At 38.6% G+C, this 26,792-nt stretch overlaps 1 protein-coding gene across 1 annotated transcript in view; it reads right to left on the bottom strand.

The window, feature by feature from the left end:
* SHOC2 (SHOC2 leucine rich repeat scaffold protein) overlaps positions 1 to 26,792 on the bottom strand; it is a 90,814-nt gene that overhangs the window by 29,281 nt on the left and 34,741 nt on the right. Inside the window, exon 3 of the mRNA XM_075533359.1 lies at positions 9,367 to 9,504. Coding sequence (XP_075389474.1) covers positions 9,367 to 9,504 — 138 coding nt within the window. The remainder of the gene's footprint in view (positions 1 to 9,366; positions 9,505 to 26,792) is intronic.

Here is a 26,792-nt window from a genome sequence, read left to right as displayed (position 1 = left end):
TATAAATTATCAAGGGTTCATGAAGGAGTGGGGAGAAAGGTAAAAATGAGGAACTGATGCCAGGGTCTTAAGTGGAGAGCAAATGTTTTGAGAATGATGAGGGCAATGAATGTACAAATGTGCTTAACACAATTGATGCATGTATGGATTGTGCTAAGAGTTGTATGAGCCCCTAATAAAATGATTGTTTAAAAAGAAAGAAAGCAAAGGGAGGAGGAAAAGAAGTAGAAGAAACGATGTGAGCTGATTAAAAAACAGTAAACATTTTCCCTAATGTGCAAAAAAAAAAAAAAGAAGAAAACTCTCAGATCAGAGATGGGTTCACTAGTCAATTCCAACAATTATTAAAGAAAGAACTAATGCCAACTTTATTCAAACTGTTCCAAAAATCAGAGAGAAGAAGATACTTCCCAACAAATTATACGTGTCCAGCTTTCTACTGCCAGTGGAACGATACAAAGGAAAAAAACCTATCCCTTATATCCTTCATGAACACAGATGCAAAAACTATAAACAAAAATTTAATAAATCAAATCATATGTGTATATCTCCCTTGGCAAAATGAGATTTATTCCAAGGAAATAAGAATTGGTTTAACATTTGAAATTCAGTGAATGCTATTGACCATATGAACAACAAAAAAACCCTATGCTTATCTGTGATTATATCAACAGGCACAGATAGGCATTTGACAATTAAAAACACTTGAGCCAAGTAGGAACATAAGTGAACTTCCTCACATTGATAAAAGGCATCTATAAATGAAGCTGGCATAATTAATGGAAGAAGACTATACCAATCCTAAGAACAAGATCAAGGAAAGAGTATACATTATACTTCTATTTCACTTACGATTCCAACATGTGAGTAAGCTAAGAAAAATAAAATAAACATAAGCATCCAGGTTGAAAAGGACTACGTATAATAATCTTTTCTTCATTTACCAATGTCTTAACTGCATATATAGAAAATCTGGTGAAATAAGGAGGGGGAAAAGAGCCAAAAGAATTAAACAGTGAGTTTTAAATTTTAGCAAAGTTGTAAAATGAGTACTTTATTAAAAAATCAATTCTATTACATACTATCAGTGAATAATCAGAAATTAAAACTAAAAGGATACTATTTAGAACAGCATAAAAAACACTAACTGCTTAACAAATTTGACAAAAGATGTGAAACATCAAAAACTACACTATGCATATGCTGTGAAGAGAAACAAGATTTAAGCAAATCAAGTTAAAAAGAAAAAGATTTATCCTGTTCACAGGTCAACAGCCTCAACACTTCTAGGAAGTCAATTCTCCCTAAGTTGATCTACAGATTCACAACAATTCAAATCAAAAGCCTAGTAGGCTTTTTGGAGGAAATGTTGACGAGCTGATTCTAACATTTAAATCAAAACGCAAAGGACCTAAAAATAGCCAAACAACTTCTAAAATTGACATAGTTGAAAACCAATATCAAGAATTCTTATAAAGGAATACGATAGTGCATTTTTGGTAAAATGAGAGACAGAGATTAGTGGAACACAATAGTGTGTCCAGAGATAAATTGGCATACAGAGAGGGGTCACCAATTTTTGCCAAAAACTCAAAGGCAAAAGAGGGGAGAAAGGATGTCCTTTTCAAGGCCAGTGCAGTGCTACAATAATTGTCTAACCATATGTGATTAAATTAAATTCAGTCACAGTTTGAACTGAATCCAAAAAAAACTCAAAATGGATCCATAAATATAAAAGCTAAAATGATAAAACTTATAGAAAATCATTCTTACCTTGGGTTAGGCCATGCTATCTCAGCTATGATACCAAAAGAATAATCCATAAAAAAAAGAAACGGATAAATTGGTCTTTGCCAGAATTAACATCATCTGTTCTTGTGGTACAGTGTGCAGTGGGCTGCTAACTGCAGGTCAACAGTTAAAACAGCCGGGTGTCCTAAGGGGAGAACGAGAGGGCTTTTTGCTCCATGAAGTCTGAAAGCCTGAGAAACCCACGGGGGCGTTCTATTCTGTCCTAAACTCTTGCTGAGTCAGAAGTGATTCGAAGGCAGTGAGTTGGATATTGTTTTGCTTTGAGTTTGGCTATCTAAAGATTTTGAAAATTCAAGCCACAGATTGAGAAAAAATTTTCAAAAGCCTATCATCTCATAATGGACCCATATCAGAATATATCCAACAATAAGAAAACACACCATTCAAATGTGTGTGTGTGTGCGTGTGTGGTGTGTGTGTGGGTGTGTGGGGGGCGTGGGGGTGTGGGTGGGTGTGAGTGTGTGTGTGTGTGTGTGCGCGTGTGTACCTTGTCAGGCGGAAGATAAAGCACAGCTATTCAAATTTCTTTAAGCGCAAAATATTTGACTAGAACTTTATCAAAGAAGATATACAGACAACAAATTAGCATATAAAAATCGCACAAAATTTAATCATTAGAAAATGCAAATTAAATAGGAATTTCAAATTTAAAATTTCAGCAGATATTGCTACATACTTAATAAAACTGATAAAATTAAAATAACTGACCATATCAAGTGTTGGTATGGATATAGAGAAACTGGAATTCTCAATCACTGTTGGTGGGAATGTAAATGGGACAACCACTCTGGAAAACAGTTTGGCAATTTCTTAAAAAGTTAAACATAAGCCTACAATATGATCCATTCTACTCCTAGACATTTATCCCAAAGAAAAGAAAATATATGTCCATTTTGTAAAGGAATACTCATAACAGTCTTATCTATAATTGCTTAAAACTAGAAATGAATGCACAAATAAAGAATTTAAGTTCTGACATATTAATAAAATTGAAATAATCATCCATAATAAAATGGAATACACTACTAATATATGCCATAACTTGGCTGAATCTCAAAAGAATTGTGCCAAGTAAGTAAATCAGATGAAAGAGGAGTACAAACTGTATGATTCTCAAACTCGAGACAACACAAACAAATTTACAGTGACAGAAAGCATATCAGTGGTTTCGTGTGTGTTGGGCAGGGAACGGGGTTGGAGGTTGCAAAAAGGGAGGAACAGCATACCATCAGTGTATTCATAAATCTGTAAATGCAGAATATTCAAAGAAAGAAGCAGAAAACCAAGAGTAGATTTCTTACCTTTTTTTTTATCTAACCTGGATTAACAACGACAAAAGGGTAAAGATTAAGCCCCACTAGGCATCCTACACCCTTCTCTCCATTGATTTTAGTTCACTTGTTGCTCCCTTGTCCGTGGGTTGGTCTTCCGCCCCATCCTTTCTCCCACTTCCCCTTCTCCCATATCACCCCCCGGAACCACTGGTCCCATTCTTTGCATCTTCTTATTGTTTATCCCACCTATTTTATCTAGATAAACATGCAGAGACATTAATAAGCACAAAAAAACAGGCAAAGCCAAACAAAACAACAAAGGAAGTCAAGGCCAACAAAACAATTAACAACAATAAAACAAAAACAAATAAAAGAAAGCTACTGACAAAAATGGAGAAGCCTACAAATAGTTCAAGGTCTATTTGCCGGCCTTTATAAGTGATTTCTAGTCCAGTCTGATGGGGTGCCAATCTTGTCTCCAAAATCTATTTTTGGTATTCCCTGGGGATTTCATCACTTTGTTCCCCTTGCTGTTCTGTTGAATGCCCTTAGTGTTTCACCATCTTGATGGGGGCAGATTGTGCACAACTTCCACACTGTATCTCCAGTGTTGTCCCCTGCAGCACTATGGATTAGTGAGGGATGTCGAGGTATTGATGGGATCATGTATCAGGCATCTGAGACCCAGAACAAAATCATACCCAATGTGAACGGGGGCAGGGGAGGGGCATGGAGTGGAGACTCAATGCCCATCTGTAGACAACTGGACATCACCTCACAGAGGGGTCACAGAGAAGAGATGAGCCAGACAGGGTGCAGCAATAGCACCGATGAAACACAGCTTTCTTTGGCGCTTCCTTTCCCCACTATCATGACCTCAATTCTACCTTACAAACCAGATTACACCGGAACGTGCACACTGCTAAAGAGCCTGCAACACAGGAATCCAGGAGAGAGAAGCTCCTCAGGGCCAACAATGAGAGCAGAGATACCAGGAGGATCAGGGGAGGGTGGGAGGAGAAAGGGGGAATCAATCACAAGGATCAATCTATAACCCCTCCCAGGGGGACAAACAACGGAAAAGTGGGTGAGGGGTGACGGAGGACAATGTAAGATATGAAAATAATAATCTATAACTTATCAAGGGTTTGTGAGGGAGGGTGGGTGGGTGGGGAAGGGAGGGGGAAGAAATGAGGAGCTGATATCAGGGACTCAAGTGAGAAGAGAATGCTTTGAAAATGAAGGTGGCAGCTTATGTGCAAATGTGCTTGACCCACTGGAGGAATGACTGTTTTACGAGATGTAAGAGCCCCAGTAAAAGTATTTAATAATAATAAAAAGGGTACAGAAGATACTCTTTCATGAACATTCAAGAAATCTGGTCACAATTAGACCACTAAGAACACTTTAGGAAGCTTTAAACACTAGAACTAGTAAAGAATTTAATTTATGATCAAAATACAACTGCCCGAGAAATTAATATCAAACCCAGGAATTGAAAAGCCCTTTCCATGTGGAAATAGTGCTCAGAAGAGAAAACGTAATCTCTTCCTCATTTAATGTATTTTGGTCCTTTGTCAAAAGTCAATTGTTTATAGGAAGATGGATATATTTCTGGGTTCTCTATTCTGTTCCATTGGTCTGTGTATCTATCGTTGTACCAACATCCGGCTGTTTTGATTGTTGCACCTCTGTATTGGGTTTTGAGGTTGGGAAATGAAAGGCCGCCTTGGGCCTTCTTTAGAATTATTTTTGCTTATCTTGGGTTCCTTTCCATATAAAGTTGACTGACTGGATTTCCCATATCTTTAAAGAAAAAATGCTGCAATCTGGGTTGGGTAGTATACAGGAGCCCTAGTGGTGTACAGAGGTCACATGCTGGGCTGCAACCAACAAGGTGAGCAGTCTGAAACCACCACCCACTCCGTGGAGAAGGATGAGGCTTTGTACTTCTGTAAAACAGTAACAGTCTCCAAAGCCCACAGGGGCATGTCGACCCTGTTTTAAAGAGTCACCGTGGGTCGGAATTGAGTTACTGGCAGTGAGTTTGAGTTTGGTTGGATAGTATTGACATTTTCAGAATGTTGGACTTGATGTCTATGAACATCGTGCATTCTAACATGTATGTAAGAATCTTACCATTTCTTGGAGGAGTGTTTTGTTTTCTTTGTACACTTTTTTTTGTTTCTCTGGTTAGATTCATTCTTAACGGGTTCATCTTTTGATTGGCTGTTGTAAATGGTATTGTTTTCAGAGCTCAACGATGCAGTAATTCAATTGATTTTTGTAGGTCATTTGCTGAGTCAGTGTGGACTCAATGACAGGGAGTTTGGTTTTGATTTGGTCTTATATGTCACCATATTGATGAATTTTTCAATTATTTACATCACTTCCTCCAGAAACTAAAATATTTTTAATATGTTTCTCTGAAATTGAGAGAGGCTGAATTGATAAGGTTGAAACGGCGTACCATTAAGGAATAAATGTAACAATACATCCTAGCAAAAGTTTTGTTTTTGAATCCCTTGTTGTTTCCTTGTCCCTGGGTTTATTAACACTACTTCCTTTCCCCCACCTCGTCCTCTCCCATGCCCCTCCCTCCAACCGTCCTCCAGATTGTCTATCCTGCCTATATTATCTAGATAGACCTGCAGAAATAATAATATGCACAAAAACAAGTCAGAGCAAAACAAAGCAAGAAAACAAAACAATGACCAAAAAAAAGCAAAAAGACTGTAAATAGTTCAAGGTCTGTGTGCTGACCTTCAGGAGTGTTTTCCTGTGGAGTCTGATAGGGTGCCACACCCTGGCCCCAAAGTCTATTTTTGATATTCCCTTGGGATTTCCTTGCTCTGCTCCCCTTGCTATTCTGTTGCACGCCCTTAGTGTTTTGCCTCCGTGTGGTGGGGTCAGATCGTGTGTAAATTCCCACACTGTGTCTCCAGTGTTGTCCCCTGTAGGGCTATGGGTCAGTCTGTCTCATAGTGCAGTGTCTCATAGTGGGGCTAGCCATATGGTTCTCTCTGTGCATTGGCTGCTCTGAGTAGGATATTGTCCGTCTTCAAGGCTTGGTAGGCCAGGATGTGCTCCACTCTCTCTTCCTCCCCCTTCATTTGCTCCTACGTGCTCTAATCAAGCATGTCCCTCTCCTTGAGCTGTAGCTTCAGTGCTGCCCTCTGAAGTAAATTCTTCTGAGGGGAGGGGAGGCTGTCCACGGAGTTGGGGTTGGGGCAAGCCCCTCAGACCTCTCTACTGGTTCCCTCTGGCAGAAGTTTTACAGGCTAGACTTACTTGTTTTGAATACACACTACTTTCACATGGTTCAAAAAAAGAGACAACCTCTCTTCAGGAAATGGTGCTAACAAACCTGGATTTCCATTTGCGAGTAACACAACAGGACCCATGCCTCACTCTGTATACAAAAATGAACTCGAAATGGATTGAAGACTTAATATAAACCCTAGAATATAAAGCTCATAAATGAAAAAATAGGAACAAACTTAAAGGCCTTAACACATGGAATAAACATACTATCAAACATAACAATAAAGATACACACAACAGAAGACAAAAGGATGACTTGGATCTCCTGAAAAACAAGACACATGCATCAAAGGCTTCATTCACCAAAAGAGAAAAGAGACCGGGGGTGGTGGGGGGGGGGGTGGAATTTGGCAATGATATATCCAACAACAATCGACAAAATTTCAACATCTCAAAAAGAAAGGCCACTGATCCAATTAAAAACCTGGCAAAGGACATGAACAGGCACTTCACCAAAGAATATACTCAGGTAGCCAACAAACATATGAGAAAACACTCACTGTCATTAGTCATCGAGAGACAGAAATCAAAACAATAATGAGATAATACACACCCCAGCAGTGAGACCACAGGTTTTAAGAAGCAAAATAAACAAATTAAACAAACAGGGTACAACAAATGCTAGAGACCGGGTGGAGAAATGAGACATCCTTATACTGCTGGTGAGACTGTGAAACAGAGCTACCACTATAGAAAGTGCTATGGTTCTTCCTCAAACAACTAGGAACAGAAATACCATATAAGCTAGCAGTCCTTCTACTTGGTATATATTTAAAGAAATAAAGAACATAGTACTGAACAGATATATGCATGTCCATGTTCATGCAGCACTATTCACAATAGCAAGAAGATGGAAATGATCTGAACGCCCACAGGTAGAAGGATGGATAAACAAACTTTGGCACATACACACAAGGGGATACTTTGTAACATTAAAGAATAATGTAAAATACTTCATGAAATGGATGGAATTAGAGAACGTGCTGAGGGAAATCAGTTCGTCACAAAAGGGCCATATTGTATGGGGCTATTATTTTTTAAATGAAAAGTTTCACACTTAAGTAAAACCAACTTCGATATTTAAACTAGACATAAGTCCCCCAAAATACTTGAACTACCACTCCCTTATCAGAAAATATAACTCAGCACGCCCTGGCAATTAAAAACTTAGCACTCTAGCCCACAATCTAGCATGTCTTTTGTAGGGCCACCTGCCCAAGATACTTCCAGCACCCCTTAGGGGATGGGGTCACCCACTTGGGAAATATTAGATTAGAGTACAGATAGGTGTTAACTTGGGTGACAGGAAAGATAATCACCAATAAGAAGATGGGCAAACAATGATGGAAACAGGACAAGACAAAACATTAGGATACGGTGACCAGACGTCTCAATTTTTAACAATTTTTCCCGCACCCCGAGGCGTCTTTAATAAGTCTCAATTTTGGGAAGAATGCATGACAAGCTAGGGTATACGGTTTTTGGCTGCCATGTGGCTATTTCGCCATGATGTGAGTTTTATCAATGGTGTCCTGCTTTACCAATGTTAAAATCTGGTCACTTTACATTAGGAGGTTTGGTAAGTTGTTGATTGAATACAAAAATGACCTGCTCCGTAAACCCTCAACTAATTCACAATAAAAAGTTTTTTTAAAAATCAGAACACTAACAAGATAGTAATTATCAAACTAGAAAATGGACTGGGAACCAGAAAACAAGTAAACACTGCAGACAATTTGTCTTAAGAGCAATTACCACACCCAAAGATGCAACTGAAAAGGCAAGACCTATTTCTGGCAAGCCAAAATCTAGAGCCTGCCAAGGTGAGAATCCTATTATCCAATCGCCTGCCTTAAGTGGAGCCCCTGCAGGTGTACTCTAGTACCGAGGGTGAACTGGAAATAAAAGATCCTTCCAACTAGTCTACAATCTGTGTCTGAATCACTTTCAGGACCAGAAGGAGTTCAAGCACTGAACATGGGATGGATTAAAGTGCCTCCCATCCACCCACTTCAGTACCTGACACAAGCACACAAGAAACTTTCTGGAGGGAAAAAAGAGTCATAAGATATGTCATATGACTTACCTATAATCTGAAATACTAATTACAAAAATTATGTACATTAAGTACAAATGTAATTTTTCCAAATGAGCATTGTTATCATTATGCCACGCCAGAAACTAAAAAGGTATTAAGAAAATTTTAAATTCTATTTACTATTTGCATCAATTTATGACATTTAGAAAATAAGACAACAATATATAGGATATACACTACAGTTCCAGTTAGTTCAATTCGACATTTTACAGTTTAGCTAGGTCTTTGAAAAACATTTTACAGTTCAAGACAGCACTTACTCCTCGGTATTTACATATGAGGATACTTTGTTTTAAAAACTAGATGGTATCGGATTAACTTTTCCTGTGGTCTACTTTAGTAAAAGAAGGAACCACATTCAATACAAAGAGCATTCAACCTTCTGAAATGAGCAAAAACTAAAAATTCACTTGATCTGTTGTTTTTAAAAACAGAACTATGATGGGACATACCTCTGACACAATTATCTATTTCTAAAATCTTTTCTTCTTTTTGTTTTTTTCACTTACCAGAAAACAAAAATTCTAAAAGACTATCTTTTAAAAGTTGGACTACTTCCAAAATTTTAAACTTTAATCTCCCTAATTTTCATTGGAGCCCTGGTGGCACAGTGATTATGAGCTGGCCTGGGATCCCCAAGGTCAGCAGTTTGGAACCACCAGCTGCTCCAAGGGAGAAAGATGGGGCTTTCTATGCTCGCACACAGTTACCGTATGGCAAACCCAGGGAGGCAGGTCTACCCTGTCCTATAAGTCCTCAATGGCAGTGAGTTGTTTTTGTTTGTTTTTCAAATTTTCACTAGGAAAATGGATCCCATAGCTTTCAAAGAGTAACAATGCCTTCTTCCTCTTGGCATACCTATAGTATCTGGGAGGTCCAGCAGTTCATTGTGCTGCAAATCAAGGTTGTTGATCTGCGTGCAGTTTCCAATCTCCTTTGGAAGATGTTCAAGTTGATTGTGAGCTACATCCAGCGTAATGAGGTTACATAATTCACCTATAAAGTGACCAACACAAAAATTTACTAAGCATTACTAAAGACTATATTAAATAATATTGGCAAGCAAAACAATCTTATACAAATTTTAAAAAATGAAAATGATTTATTAGTTAACTCAGACTGCAGAAAAAGCACTTCATTTTTCTAAGTCATAATTACATTTCTGAAAAACTAAAAAAGTAAAAATAACAAATGTAAAATCTGAAACTTATGTATTTCAAAATGACACGATAGAATTAAATGTTGGTTTAAAAAATGATACCAACCTATATTATAGTTTTTTCAATTTAAATAACCAATTCAACCCTAAACCATTACATTTGTAAATTCCCTATTTTACAGACACTGTACCACTTCTTAATTACACTTTCTCCCTGTGTTTCCTGTTTCCAATCCTCCTTCCCTAACCCTCTGAGCTTTGTTCCTTTTCATCTTAAAGAGTGGATTATTCTAACATGTTGAGTTTAGTTCCAGACCTGAATGGTGACTAAGGGCCACCATCTTAGGGATTCCACCAATCTCTATCCGATCAGTAATCCTGAGCTCTTTTATGATTTTGAGTACTGTTTCAGATTCTCCAACTCCCTAGCCAGGGCGTCTCATGTGACCTTTTTCAGAATGGTTGGTACCTTCTAGCTCTTCTGGTCTCATAATTGTGGAGACTGACGTTTGCATGGGCCTTTATTTCACTCCTTGTCCTATAAGGCTGTCATGAGTCAACTGGACTAGACAGTGAGTTTTGTTCTGTTTTTATTTCATTGGAGTAATCATTTCCATATGTCTTTAGATTTTGACCATTCTTCTTTCCTCTGGATAGGAAGAGATGGTTGCAATTTAAATGGCAGACATTTTCAGCAGGCTGTATATTTTGTCTCTGCTGATTATGGTACATCAATTGACCTGGGTCTCCCTCCAAGATTGAGGCCTTGATCCCCCAGGCCCAGCAATTCATTCCCACAAGATGTTTGGTTATCTCTAAGAAGTTTGCATAACTTTGACCTCAATATGAACTGCTAATTTTTTTAAACCAAAAGTTATACATCTTGAGTTCAATTTGAAGGTCATCCTGCTGTCAATATATATGATCTGATATAATATAAATATAAAAATAGAAATCTGTAAGTTAAAACATATAAATAGGGTTCTAAAAGGTCAGAAAATAGTTGTTTTTTCCTTCCTGTACCGGTCTAAATAGGACCGTATTGGCAACTTAGGAGCCCTGGTGGCATAGTGGGTTATGCATTGGGTTGCTAGGTTCAAGGTCAGTCCTTTGAAGAGAAAGATAATGCTTTCTGCTTGAGTAAAGAGTCACAGACTCAGAAACCTAAAGGGGCAGTTCTATTGTGCCCTATAGGATTGGTACAAGTTGGAGCAACTCCATGGTATTGGGTTACTGACAACTTAGCTAATTCTTAGTGTGATTCTGTCTTAAATAGAAAAGGAATCTTATTACTGCTGCGTGTACCATGGAGTCGATTCTAACTCACAGCAACCCTATACTACCACTTAGAACACCCATCTTGGTACACCCATGCTTTCCCTACTCGAAGAGAGCAAGAGGTAAAAAGAAGTACATGCTGTTGAGTCGATGCCAACTCAAGAGTTGACCCTACTTAAAGGCTTGAAGGTAAACAAGCGGCCATCTAGCTCAGAAGCAAAAAAGCCCACATGGAAGAAGCACACTGGCCAGTGCGATCACGAGGTGCCAAGGTACCAGGTATAAGGCATCATGCAAAAAAAAAGATGTAAGTGTGTGTATGTATGTGTATATGTGTGTATATGTATATATGTATATGTATATATACCATATTAAATGAAGGGGGAAGTGCAGAGTGGAGACCCAAGGCCCAAGTGTCGGCCAATGGAGATCCCTTCATAGAGGGGTTTAGGAGAGGAGATGGGTTAATTAGGGTGCGAGGTAGTACCGATGAAGAACACAGCTTTCCCCCAGATCCTGGATGCTTCCTCCCCCCAACTACCATGATCCGAATTCTACCTTGCAGGGCTGGATAGGACAGAGGCTGTACACTGGTACATATGAGGGCTGGAGGCACAGGGAATCCAGGGTGGATGATACCTTCAGGACCAAGGGTGTGAGGGATGATGCTGGGAGAGTGGAGGGTGAGTGGGTTGGAAAGGGGGAACTGATTACAAGGATCCACATGTGACCTCTTCCCTAGGAGAGGGACAGCAGAGAAGGGGGGAAGGGAGACTCCGGATAGGGCAAGATATGACAAAATAACGATGTATAAATTACCAAGGGCACATGAGGGAGGGGGGAAAGGGGAGGGAGGGGGAAAAAAAGAGAGGACCTGATGCAAGGGGCTTAAGTGGAGAGCAAATGCCTTGAGAATGATTGGGGCAGGGAATGTATGGATGTGCTTTATACAATTGATGTATGTATATGTATGGATTGTGATATGAGTTGTATGAGTCCCTAATAAAATGTAAAAAAAGAAAAGAGAAAAAAATGATTAGGGCAAAGACTGTACAGATGTGCTTTATACAATTGATGTATGTATATGTATGAACTGTGATAAGAATTGTATGAGCCCCAATAAATTGTTAAAAAAAAATTTTTTTAAAAAGAGTTGACCCTACAGAACAGTGGGGACGGGCCCCTGGGAGTTTCCGAGACTTTAATGCTTTACAGGAGTAGAAAATCCCATCTTTCTCCTGAGGAGAGACTGGTGGTCTCCAACGGCTGACCCTGTACTTGGCTGCCCAATATGGAACCATGCCACCAGGTTGGAGATGCTGAAAAACTAAAACAAACAAACTTCATAAACTCTGTGTGGCAACTGATCCAGTCAGATATTATAAGCCAAGACCGTGGTGGTGTAGTGGTTACGAGTTGGATCGCTAACCACAAGGACAACAGTTAGACATCCACAGCTGTTCCATCACAGAAAACTGTGGCTTTCTATGCCTACAAAGGGTTATAGGGGCAGTTCTACCCTGTCCATAGCAATCCAATGATATATAATAACCCTTATACTGTATTTCTTCACAAATGTAGTTGTTGCTAGGTGCTGTCTAAGCTCAGACTCAGTGTGACCCAAAGTACAACAGAGTGAAGCATTACCTGGTCCTGTGCCATCGCACAATTGTAATGTTTGAGCCCACTGTTACAGGCACTATGTCAATCCATCTTCTTGAGGGTCTTTTACACAGACACCATGCCCTGGTCTAGTACTAGTACCATCCCTGTTGATAACGTATCCAAATTACTGAAATTCTCGACAACCATCAATGTTTCCTGCTGGACAAGTTATATTTCGGGCTTCTTTACATTGAGTTGCTATCCATAGTGAATGCTACCTCCTGGAACGTGCTTCAAGTTCTCGTTGATTTCAGCAAGCAAAGTTGTTAATAAGCCCCCTTCCAATCCTGATGAAGATTAAGGGCTGAAGCCTTCAGTGTAAATGGAAACTCAATGTAAAGAAAATCAAAATCCTCACAACTAGACCAATACTCAACATCTTGTCAACAACATCTTGATAATTGGGGAAAAGACTGAACTTGCCAAAGATTTCATTTTGCTTAGATCCACATGGAAACATCATCAGTCAAGGAGGTACTGGGTAAATCTAAATCTGGACAGAAGATCTCTTTATAATGTTGAAGAGCAAAGATGTCACTCTGAGGACTAAAGTGCACTGGATCCAAGCTAGGAAATTTTCAATCACCTCATATGCATGTGGAAGTCAGATACTGAATAAGGAAAACCAAAGAAGAATTGATGCATTGGAATTACAGTGTTAGGGAAAACAATGAAAGTACTATGGACTGCCAGAAGAACACAGGAAATCAGTTTTGGAAGAAGCACAACTAGAATTGTCCTTGAAGTGAGTATAGCAAGACTTCATTGCATATATTCTGGAAATGTGATCGAGAGGAATGTTTCTGGAGTACATCATGCTTGGCAAAGTAGAGTCAATGCAAAAAATCTTTACCAAGATGGACTGACACAATGGTTAGAATGGTCAACCTAACAACAATTGTGAGGATGGTTCAAGACTGGGCAGTGTTTTGTTCTGTCACACATGAGGTCACAATGGGCCAAAAACAACTCAAAGGCATTTAACAGCAACAGTTTTAGTGGATGGTGCATAAATCTGAGTAACAGTTATATTAAATGGACCCTATTATAGGTGTATAGATATTATCCTATCACAGACTGGATGGTACTCCAAGATCTTGAAGTGTTTTGATGATGAATGCCACTATATTCCTCTTAAATTTTTCATTCCAGGCCTAGTAAACAACATAGCTATCTGGTTCAAAACACCAGGTGTTTTTTTTTTTCCCTCAGTCCTATTTTGAGGGCCTTTCTAGCCCAAGGGCCTCATCTTCTGGCACTGTATCTGACAATGTTCCACTACTACTCATAAGGTTTTCAGTGTCTGATCCTTCAGAAGTGGACAGCTTATTTCTTCTTCAAAGTCTGTTCCTAGTCTGGAAGCTGGGCAGAAACCTACTGGCCCAGTATTTCACATACTGCTGCATTTCTTCAGCATCACAGCAATACACAAGCCACCGCCGTATGACAAACTGACAGACAAGTAAGTGGTGGTCAGTCTAAAGAGAACTGCTTAACGTGTTCAATAAATACTTGTAAACTAGCACCTTCCCTCACCCTAAACCCAAACTCTACTGCTACTGAGTCTATTCTAATTCAAAGGGTACCTATACGAGAAGAACTGCTCCTCAGGGTTTCAGAAATGATAAAATTGTATGTGAGCAGACAGCCTCATTTTTTCTATAATGGAGCAGCTAGTGGGTTTGAACCTCGGAGCTTGAGGCTAGTAGCTCAATGCTTAACACATTGCACACCATGGCCCAGAGTATAAATTGTTTCTTCCAATTAAGGGTAATATTACCTCATTCAGCATTTATAGTACGCACACTATGTCAAAAATTATGTTATAATATATAACATATCTATATAATATTATAACTATGTATATGTATATATGTGTGTAGGTATATAGTGGTAACCTAATGGGGCTATTTTATAGAGGAAAACAATGAAAAGTTATATAAACAAATGTAAAATTACAGAGTATATAAGGGAAACATACAGAGAATAAAGCCAAAAAGAATGGATCTTCCAGTGAGTTTGGGAGTTCAAGGAAGTGACAACTCTTGGAGAAAAACAGAAAGTTGGTGGTGGGTTAGGGTATGAATTAAGCAAGCTTCCAGGAGCAAACCAAAAAGGCCAGTGTAAATTCGCTATCCTTGAGCTCTCAGCAATCTCACTGCTAATGCAAAAGCAGCTTCTCTGGACAGTGTCCTCATTGTGGGCCTCAAGCAATTCCTGGAAAGTTTGTCTTTTCATATATGGAACAGGCACAGCAGAAAACAAACATGAGCATGAACCAGCAAAGAGAGAAATGACAGCACAAGCAGACCCACAACACATGTGTTAAATGTTTTTAAAAAACCAGAACTCAAAAATTCACTGCCATCAAGTCATATCTGACTCACAGACACCACCCTATAGGACAGGGTAGAAATGCTCCTGTGGGTTTCTGAGACTATCAATCTTTCCAGGAAAGCCTCATTTTCCCTCCCACTGAAGAACTGAGGGTTTTTAATTGCTGACCTTAGGATTAGAAGTCCAGTAGGTGACAACAAGGACACCTGAACTTCTCGAGTCCAGAGTTAGGAGACATATAACAACAAGTATATGGCTTTAAACAGAAGTGGAGAAACACATTAAGCACAAAGAAAGTTTAAGAATAAAATTACAGAACACAGATTTCCTCCAGTTCCTAAATGCTTCCTCCCCCCAACTACCATGATCCGAATTCTACCTTGCAAGTCTGGATAGAGCAGAGGATGTGCACTGGTGCAGATAGGAGCTGGAGGCACAGGGAATCCAGGGTGGATGATACCTTCAGGACCAGGGGTGTGAGGGGCGATACTGGGAGGGTAGAGGGAGAGGGGGTTAGAAAGAGGGAACTGATTACAGGGATCTGCATGTGACCTCCTCCCTGGGGGACGGACAACAGAAAAGGGGGTGAAGGGAGACGTCAGACAGGGCAAGATATGACAAAATAATAAGTTATAAATTATCAAGGGCTCTTGAGGGAGGGGGGAACGGGGAGGGAGGGGAAAAAAGAGGACCTGATGCAAAGGGCTTAAGTGGAGAGCAAGTGCTTTGAAAATGATGACGGCAAAGAATGTACAGATGTGCTTTACACAATTGATGTATGTATAGATTGTGATAAGAGTTGTATGAGTTGCTAATAAAATGCAAAAAAAAAGAAAATGTTCTGAAAAGGATGATGGCAACAAATGTGACACAATGGATGCATGTGTGAATTGTGATAAGAGTTATACAAGCCTCCAATAAAATGATTTATTAAAAAAATTTTTTTAACATTTTATTAGGGGCTCATACAACTCTTATCACAATCAATACATACACATACATCAATTGTATAAAGCACATCTGTACATTCTTTGCCCTAATCATTTTTTTTCTTTTTTAGTACATTTTATTAGGGGCTCATACAACTCTTATCACAATCCATACCTATACATACATCAATTGTATAAAGCACATCCGTACATTCTTTGCCCTAATCATTTTCAAAGTATTTGCTCTCCACTTAAGCCCTTAGAGCACAAATTAAAGAAACAAAAAATAAATGTCAGTAGGGAAAATATAAAACCTAAATGTGTATGCCTGGAAAAACTAATACATGGAAAAAGAATGGCAAAATCAATCAAATTTGGAGATAGAAATATAATACATATTCATCTGTTATGATGAATATGAAGGTATTAGTCATTGAAAACCCAAATAAAAGGATAAATTTTGAGAAAATAACAGCTTGTAAAATTAGACACAAGGCAGACCACTGGGGATCAAACTAAGAGGGAGAGAGAGTGAACGCATCCTGACCACCAAGCCTTGAGGACAACATTCCTGGTGTAAGTAGTCAATGCAGAGAGCAATGTACAGAGTGGACCTTAGAGCTGGCCCCACCACTAGACACGATGATCCCTCCCTCACTGACCCACAACGCTGTGGAGGACAGCACTGGGGACGGTGCGGGAATTGTGCACAGTCTGACCTCCCTACGCTGGGGCATAACTCAAAAGAAGCCCAACAGAGAAGCAAGGGGAGTAAAGCAATGATGTCCCCGAGGAATCCCATAAATACTTTGGAATTGGTAGGCAGGGCTTGGCATCTCACCAGACCCAACAGGAAAGCATTCATAATGGTCAGCAAACAGACCTGGAACTATAGGCTTTTTTTTTTCTTCTCATGTCTATCTATATAGGGTAGGCAGGATAAACAGTCCCGAGGAGAAAACAATAGGGCCAGTGGATCTGGGGGGACATGGGAGAGGAGTGGGGGAGGAAAGAGAAGCCCACCAACACAGGGACAATGGAACAACAAGTGGTCTAAAATTGATGGTGAGGAGGGCGTAGAATGCCTGGTGGAGTTAGATCAAGTGCAATGTAGCCAAGAGGAATTACTGAAAGCCTAATAAAGGTAGTACATGACAGTGGGACAGGAGGAAAGTAAAAGGAAATAATTAAGAGGCAAAAGACATTTATAGAGGCATAAATATAGGCATGTACATATGCAAATATATTTATAATGATAGGGATATAGGTCTATTATATATATTTAAATGTTCAGTATTAAAGTAGCAGACGGATGTTGGGTCTCTACTCAAATATTCCCTCAACGCAAGAAGACTTTGTTCTAAATAACCTGGCATTCTGTGATGTTCACCCTCCCGACACAATCCTGAAGAAAAAAATGGGTGCATAAGCAAATGTGGTGAACAAAGCTGATGGTGCCTGGCTATTAAAAGATATGTCTGGGGTCTTAATGGTTTGAGGTTGGACAAGCAGGGAAGCAACAAAGCTCACGAGAAAGAAGCACACCAGCCTGTGTGATTGCGAGGTGTTAAAACAGGATTTCAGGCATCAGAAGACCCAAAACAAAAAATTATATCGATGGGAATGATGAGGGTCTGAGTGGAGACCCAAAGCCCACCTGTAGACAATTGGACATCCCCTCACAGAAGAGTCACAAGGAAGGGATGAGTCAGCCAGCGTACAACACAGTAACAAGGAAACACACAACATTCTTCTAGTTCGTTAACCCTCCACCCTCACCTTCACTATCATGACTCCAATCCTACCTTACAAATCCGGCTAGACCAGAGCATGTACATTTGTACAGATAAGAGCTCTTGACACAGGGAATCCAGAACAGAAAAAACCTTCAAGAACAATAATGGGAGTAGTGATGCCATGAGGGTAGTGAAAAGGTGGGGGAGAAGGGAGAGAAACACAGAACTAATCACAATGATTGACGTATAACAAGTCCCCAAAAACATGGGTGAAGGGAGACAGTGAGTGGTGTAAGATATGAAAATAATAAAAATTTATAATTTATCAATGGTTCATGAAGGTGGGAGGGTGGGAAAGAGAGGGAAAAAAGAGGCTCAAGTAGAAAGAAAATGTTTTGAAAATGATGATGGCAACAAATGTATAAATGTGCTTGATACAATTGATATATGGATTATTAAGAGCTGTAAGAGCCCCCAATAAAAATTTTTTAATTAGATACAAAGACAAAGAACGAACCTGATGAGGACTACATTTTTTTTTTTTTTTTCCCCCTGGATGCGGAGCTGGGGTCTGTAAAACGAAGGACTGAAGGTCAAGGACTACATTTAATAAATAACCCAAACTTAGTAGTTGTTGTTTTTTCATAAGGAAATACTAGAATTGAATAATTTTAAGTAAACATTACTGTACACGGTTCTCAAAGTACTTCAGATTGGGATACTTAGGTACATTTGAATTTCATATAAATAAATTTTAGTATAAGCATTATCTCCTGCAATATTTGGATATATTCTTTCTAATTGCCACTTGTCTGTCAGTTTGTCATACTGTGATGGCTTGTGTATTGCTGTGATGCTAGAAGCTATACAGCCAGTATGTTAAATACCAGCAAGGTCAACCAAGGTGAATAGGTTTCAGCACAGCTTCCAGAGTATGAAGAAGGAACAGGCTATCCACTTCGGAGGAATCGGACATGGAAAACCTTATGCACAGCAGTGGGACACTGTCAGGTCCAGTGCCAGAGGGCTTAGAAGGCACTCAAAATAGTACTAGGGAGAGCTGCCTCCTCAACGTGGACCATGAATGCAGCATAGCTTTGGGGACTTCACTTGCTGATGGGGCAAGATTCTCAAAAAGAGAATAAACAGCTGCAAATATCTGCTAATATTTGGAATGTGGAATGCATGCAATAAAAACTAGGAAAAATAAAGCTGCCAAAAACAAAGCGAGATATATAAAGGTCAATAACTTAGGCATTACTAATCTGCTTGAGGTGCATAAGCATCAGTATGTTAGGCATACTAAATAGCTTAGTAAAGCAGTGGGGAATTGAAAAAGAGGAAGACCCGTAACAAAATGGATTGACACAGTGCCTGCAATGATGGGCTCAACATAACATCGATTGTGAGAAAGGCGCAGGACCGGGCACCGTTTTGCTCTGTTGTACAGAGGGTCCCTATGTGTCAGAACCAAATTGATGGCACCTAACAACACCCACCACCACAAGCTGAATGGACTGGTGTTGGCCATTTGAATGATCTGTCTTGAAATACAATGCTTTCTGTGATAAGACAGTATTTATACACCTGGAAGTTCAGTTAATACAACTCTCATTTCATGTACCAACCACTAAAGTTCATGATGAAAAAACTGAAGACTTCTATCAACTTCTACATTTTGAAATGAATAAAAGATGCAATAAAAACACACTGATAATTATGGGCCATCAAAGTTGGAAACAAAGAGGAAGGAACAGTATGTGGAAAAGATGGCTTTAGTGGTAGAAATGAAGCTTGAGATTGCCTGAGAGAATTTTGCCAAGACCAACAACTTCATTACAAATCTGTTTTCAACAATATAAAAGGCAACTGTTCTCATGGAGCTCACCAAATGGAGCGCAGAGGAATCAAATGGACTCTATCTGTCAGAAGAAATGATAGAGAAGCTCACCAAATCAGCCGAAACAAGGCCAGCAACTAACTGTCGATAGACCATAGAAAATAAAAAACAAGTCCATGGGAGGCCCCCTAAAAGTCTGAGTATATCCCATCTGAATTTCAAGGACTTCAAGAACAGATATGATGTGCTGAGCATTCATGAGAGAAGACATGGCAAGCTGTGGGATGACATCAAGAACAACAAGCTTGGAGAAAGCAAAAGATCATTCAAAGGACAAGAAAGAGGACTGAAGTGGATGTTGGAAGAAACCTCTGAAAGCTGCTTTTGAACGTAGAGAACATAGAGTGAATGGAAGTAATAAAGAAGTAAAGGAGCTGAACAGGAAAGTTCAAAGGGCAGCTTAAAAAGATAGAGTATTACAATGAAATTTGGGAAAACCTGGAATTAGAAAGCCAAAAAGGAAGAACACAATCAACATAGCTCAACTGAAAGAACTAAAGGGAAAAAATTAAAGGTTCGAGTTACAATATTGAAGATTTCTATGGCAGAATGTTATTATTTTTTAATTTATTATTGATTGGGAGTTAATACATACATTATTCCAGAGTTTACTCACGTTAAACAGAATTGCACATTGCTACCAGTTTCCAAACATTATTTTTCTTCCAGAACTCCTTGACATCGTCTTTTACCCCACCACAACCACTGTACCCCTACCCCACCCTAAAAACCTTATTCTACTTGCTGTCCCTATAGGTTCATCAATCCTGGATTTCATATACCAAAACACAGAAAAACATAAAACAAAACTTTAAGAGTGACCTCCATTGACAATAACACCTCTGAGACACACCCTAATATGAACAAACAAAAACACAATACAGAAAACAAACTAAAATTACAGAAAATGCTGAAAACCAAATCAGATCCAGCATGCATCAGAGGGGGTATTAACTGTGCACGTCAGTTATGTAAGGGCAGAATATTAAAAGATGCAGCATAAGAAGATGGAAGGAATACAGTCACTGTGCTAAAAACAGCACCCAATCATTTCAAAAGAAAGCAAATAATCAAGAACCACTTCTATTGAGGCATTAGCAAAAAGGCTCTTTAGGAAATGACAGAATATCAACTGTAATGTTGCAACAAGCTGGTAAAACACTGCAAACACTCATCACCTACACCAAGAAATTTGGAAGGCAGGTAACCTGACAACTGAGTGGAAGAGATCCCTATTTGTGCCCATTCCAAAAAAAAAAAAGTAACCCAACAGAATGCAGAATAACAAACAATATCACTGATATCACATGCAAGTAAAATTGTGAAGATCATTCAGCAATGGTTGCAACAATACATCTCCAGGGAACTTCTAGAAATTTCAGGGTGGATTCATTAGAGAATGTGGTATGGGGGTTCTCAATGCTATATGTCAGATGAATTTTGACTAAAGGCAGAGAATAAAAGACAGACGTTTATTTGTGCTTTGTTGACGACACAAAGGTATTCGACTATGAAACTTTGGATAGCACTGAGAAGAAATGGAATTCCAGAAAACTTCACCAGAAAAGGTGTGCATCAGGGTTGTCTCTTTCACCACACTTATTCAGTCTGTATATTGAGCAAATAATCCAAGATGTTGGATTATAAAATGAACTCAGCATCAAAATTAGAAGGGTTATTAACCACCTTTGATATGCAGATGACTTAATCTTGCTCACTGAAAGAGAAGACTTGAAGCACCTGCTGATGAAACTCAAGAATTGCAGCTTCCACTAAAGATTACAAACGCCTCACAATTGGACCAATAGGTAATAATATCATGATAAACAGAAATGTCGAAGATGTTGAGGATTTCTTTTGCTTGAGCTCACAGCCAGTGTTCGCGGCAGCATCAATCTGGGCGAGTCTTTGAAGGGCTGAAGAGCAAAGGTGTTACTCTGCAGAAAGAGGTGCACCTGACTCAAGCCACGGTGCTTTCAAATGTCTTATCTGTAAGCGAAAGTCGGACAATGAATAAAGACCAAAGAACGGGTGCATGTGAACTATGATGTTGGTGAAAAATATTGAAAGTACCTAAGAATTGCCAAACAAACAAATCTGTTTAGGAAGAAGCACAGACAGAAATGTTCCTTAGACGGGAGCGTAGTGAAACTTTACACTCCATGTATTTTGGACAAGTCATCAAGAGAGATCGGTCTCTGCGGGCAAACAAAACAAAACATCATGCTTTGTAATACGGAAGCCCAGGGAAATAGAGGCAGACCCTCAACTGAGACAGACTGGCACAGTGGCTACAACATGGACTCAAACATGACAACGACGAGGCCAGCACAGGGCCGGGCAGTGTTTTATTTTGTTGTACCTGGGTCACCATGAGTCAGAATGGGCTAGAATGCACCTAATTACAACAATTTTTCTAAAATAAATATAGGTTGTTTATTGAAAATAAAATTGCATCAGTCCTGTATTTTTCCATTTTGCTAATTTCCACATTAGCCCTTAAAGACAAAAGATCAATCCCCCAAACCTTACATGAACTGTATAATAAAGGAAAATTACTGACAAGTCTCATTTACAAGAAGGAAAAACATTTAAAAATATATTGCAGGAGGAAATCACAATGGTATAACTTCTAGAGAATAATTTGACTATATATAGCAGACATATTTGTATATTTATCATCTGACCTATAATTCCACATCTAAGAATCTATCCTAAAGATATAAATGGCAAAAGTATAACCAACACAGACATTTATTATTCATAATAGCAAAATATGCACATAACCCAAGTATCCTTCAATGGGGGAACTAGTTGAATCAAAGTATGGTATATCCACCCTATAAGATACAGCATCCATTAAAAAATGATTCAAGAATTAGCTCCATGTACTATTATATAAAGTGACCACCAGGATATATTGGTAATCTTTGTATGATTAAATTACTTTCTGCTTTGATTTTTTGTTGATGTTATTTATCAAGGTTTTCCACAATGCTAAAAATGAAAGAAAAAAATTTTTGAGGTAATATAGAGACTTTGACATAATTATGCAGGGCACATGTTTCAAGTGACCTCTGGTAGGTGGTAGGATTAATGGAGTGAGGCTTGTTTGAGCTTCTGGTTCCCGCAATTATACAGCTCCCTGTCACACAGTATACCTTGTACTATAATTGGGATAACAGCTTCCTAAGAGATGTCAAAGGCTGAAAATGTTGGTGAGCACTAGATGTCACATAGGCCACAAAGGACTAAGCTAAAAAGTAAAGTGCCAAAGGTATACACAGTGAAAAACAGATGCAGAACAGGGTACAATTTATTTCAAAAAGGTGCACAATGACTTTAAAACCAATAGAATGATACACAGTTGTCAATTTTAATTGCCATCAATATAGGGAGACAATGAGGGAGGAAGTAGACAGAGGACTGAATTCTCTCTACATACCTCGCTTTGCTGAGTTCACTTAGAAACAAATATTACTTCCAAAGTATGAAACAAATTTTAAACTTAAAAAAACAAGCCCAACCCCCCCCAAAAAATAAAAGTAAATTAAACAAACCAACTTAATTATGTATTCAGTGGTAAGCTAAACAATTAGTTATATGACACTATCTTTCAGAGGAGCATAATGGCACAGTGGTTAAAGTAGTTGGTTGTTAACTAAAAAGGTCAGTGGCACAAACCCATCAGCCAGTCTATGGGAAAAGGATGTGGCAATCTGTTGTCATAATGGTCACAGCCTCAGAAACCCGAGACAAGGTAGTTCAACTCTGTGGTATATAGTTGCTATGAGTCAGAATTTACTCAACATCAAGGACTTTGGTTTCGGTCACTGCAAGTACTTCTGAGAACCAGAATTCCCTATGTGAAAGATGGAAGCTATAAATTCTACCACTCCTAATTTTGAACTGGAAATATCAATATAAGCTCATGGTACATTTTTATCAGTAAAAACAAACGAAAATTAAAACATTTCCTAGTATAACCCACTAAAAAGATCTAAAACAACAATTGACCCTGTAGCTGGAGTACCCCTATGACCAAATGGTGGTCTTGAAATAACATTTCGCACAAAAAGGCCAGAGGCTTCCGTGAAGAAATGGTCTTGGGAAGAAAATATAAAAGATAAGCCTTGGATACCCTGTTGTCTGTCAACCAGCTTCCTTCCTTGCTATTAAAAGTTACCGCTGTGGTTTGCTGCCATTGAGGTTGGTCTAACTCAATAGGCCCGATGTACAAAAGAACGAAGTATTGTCCAGACTCTTTAAATCCTCTAAGTGCACTGTGGCATATAGTAAATCAATCCATCCTACTGAGGATCTCCTATGACCTCACTGGCCCTCCAATTTACCAGATATGATGTTTCCTTGTTCATAACTTATCCCTTCTGATGACATGTCAAAAGCAAGCAAGGCAGGCAGTGTTTTATTGTGATCACATAGGTTAATTTTTGGAAGTATTATCTCCAGGCCCTTCATCCTAGTCTACTCTAGCCCTCTGAAACCGCTTACTGTGGTAACCCTGACGGTGCCTGAAATACCACAGCATAGCTAGCTCCATCATCACGGCAACACAGCAGCCACCACCGCACAACTGACAGAGGAGCGGGAGGAAAGCAAAGCCTGGAGAGACTCCCACTAGCCAAAGGTGAAATAATTTAAGTATGTATAATTCAATGCATAAAGAAATAAGAATTGTTAAGATATTCAACTGTCACCACTGAAGGATGCTCTGAAATTCATTTACTTTCAAATTTATTACATAAGGGGGGAAAAAAACAGGTATGTGCAGGCATATTTCAGTGACACTGCAGGTTCAGTTCCAGAGCACCAGAGTAAAGCAAATATTGCAATTAAGTGAGTCACACAAATTATTTTGATTTTCCAGAACATATAAAAGTTCTGCTTATGTCATGCTGTAATCTATTAAGTGTGCAAAAGCATTATGAAAAAGTTTGAAATATTGTCAGAATTATCAAAATGTGACGACAGACGTGCACTGAGAACAAGTTGTCAGAAAAATGGTGCCGATAGGCTTGCTTGACGCAGGGTTGCCACCCCAAACTTTCATTTGTAAAAGCAAAATCAAAACAAACACAGTATCTGCAAAGCATAAAGTAAAACACAATAAAAAAAGTATGCCTGTACTGTCATTCCTATTCAAATTGCGCTACTGGGTAACCCAACAGGAGATGAGTCAGAGTTACACACACACACACACAAACACACAGTCTGTGCCTCTCTTGAAAGAACATGTACTACCAATGAATCATCTTCTTAAAATCAAGCCTGATCCTAATCAAACCTGTACAAACAACTACCAATTTATAGGCATATAAAGGCCTGCGGAGTATGCCAAATCAAAGGTGACATAATCAACACCATCACGACCAGTACCTCTTATGAACTTAGAAAAATTCTCACGTGGCAGGAAAGTTTTCCAACTTTCTAACCAAGTAAGATTTATTCCAGAATATTTAAGTTTGTTCAACATTTGAAAATTAATCAGTGTTATCACATCAACATGTTAACAAGATTACATTGTGTAAATGGATGCAGAAAAAGCATTTCCAAAAATCCTAAGTCTGACTCTACAAGAACTCTCACCAAATTATGAAGCTAGAGAAAATAACTCAGCTTAGTAAACAACATCTTATAAAGACGTAATATCGGACTCTGTTTCAGCATGACAACGTGGGAGTCATCATCACTCCTGTCCTTGCAAAAAATACCAAATAAACTGAAAATCAACAACTCTTTTCCGATCCAGTATTCTAAGTCCGTGTGTTTTTTCTTCTAACATTTTAAATATTTCACTCCACACTATTCTTGTGTGCATCATTTCTAAAGGAATGCTAAAAGGAAAAAAAACTCTGATAAGACTAAGCAAACACAAGAAGCTGTCGAGTATGCAGAGATTTTTTAATGATCAGACCAATGTTTTGAAATAACTAATAGGGGAGACTTACTGACATAATGGTCACAAGTTGGGCTGCTTACTACAAGGTCAGCAGTTCAAAACCACCAACCAGCTATTCGATTGAAAAACAAGGCCTTCTACTCTTTTTTCCCCCTCTGTTTTAATATATTTTTAATTTTTTATCATTTTATTTGGAGCTCTTAGATATTATAACAATCCATAATTCAATTAGATCAAGTATAATTGTACAATTTCTACCACTATCAGTTTCAAAATATTTTCTTCCTGAACTCTTTGATATCAGCTCCCCTTTACTCCCTCCCCTACCTCCCAGAAACCCTTATATTTTATATATAATTTTATTTTATATTATATTAGATGGTATAAGATACATTACACCATCTAATTTGTATATATATATATATACATTAGAGATATACTATATATACTTGCCATATCTTACACCATCTAATGTATCTGTTCACCTACAAGTCAGTTATTCATCCCCCTTAAGTAGAGATATAGTCATCATTGCTGTTTTTGTCTCCATACACACACTCCGCCCCTGCCCTGCTTTTACTCTTGTAAAGAGTTACTTACAGTCTCAGAAATCTGCAAGGGCAGTTCTACCCAGTCCTATAAGGTCACTACGAGTCAGAAGCAACTCAGTAGATATGAGGGTTTTTTATTAGAGCCTTAAGGAAAAGGCAAACAAAATGCACAACACATGAATAATATAAGCAGAGACACAGATATCAAAAGAAAGTGCTGGAAATTTTCAAAACTAACAGATATGAAAAGTACCTTAACTCGACATGGTAGAAAAAAGAATCAGTGAGCTTGAAGATATGACAACAGAAAATATGGAAGAGAATATCAAACAGTTGTGAGATAATTTAAAAGGTGTAAACCACACATAACGATACTATCAGAAAGAGAAGGCAATAACAAAATACTTGAATGGCTGAGAAATTTAAAAATTTGAAGATACTAAATATCACAGACTCAAGAAGTTCAAAGAACACCCAACAGTATCGATGCAAAATAACCCCAAAAAAAGCCCACATCCATACCTAGGCATATGATATTAGATAAAAAAATAAAAGAGAAAAATTTACATTCTCACAATAAACAATGAGAAAAATGTGTATCCAAAAGATCTGATAGCAAGATATGTAAAAAGAAGTTCTTCCAAGAGAATGAAAATTATACAGGCCAGAATCTTAGATCTACACAAAGAAGAGAAGGAACAGAGTTCAAATAAGAACTTTTCTTTTTCTTCACTGGTCGTGGTGATGGTTGCACACCATAATGAACACAATGGCACTGAACTGTTTGCACAAAAGCTGCGGAAGACAGA

Source organism: Tenrec ecaudatus, chromosome 16, assembly GCF_050624435.1.
Source record: "Tenrec ecaudatus isolate mTenEca1 chromosome 16, mTenEca1.hap1, whole genome shotgun sequence".
Classification (NCBI taxonomy): Eukaryota; Metazoa; Chordata; class Mammalia; order Afrosoricida; family Tenrecidae; genus Tenrec; species Tenrec ecaudatus.
Note: the sequence above shows the minus strand (reverse complement) of the source record. Positions and strands in the feature narration are given on the sequence as shown.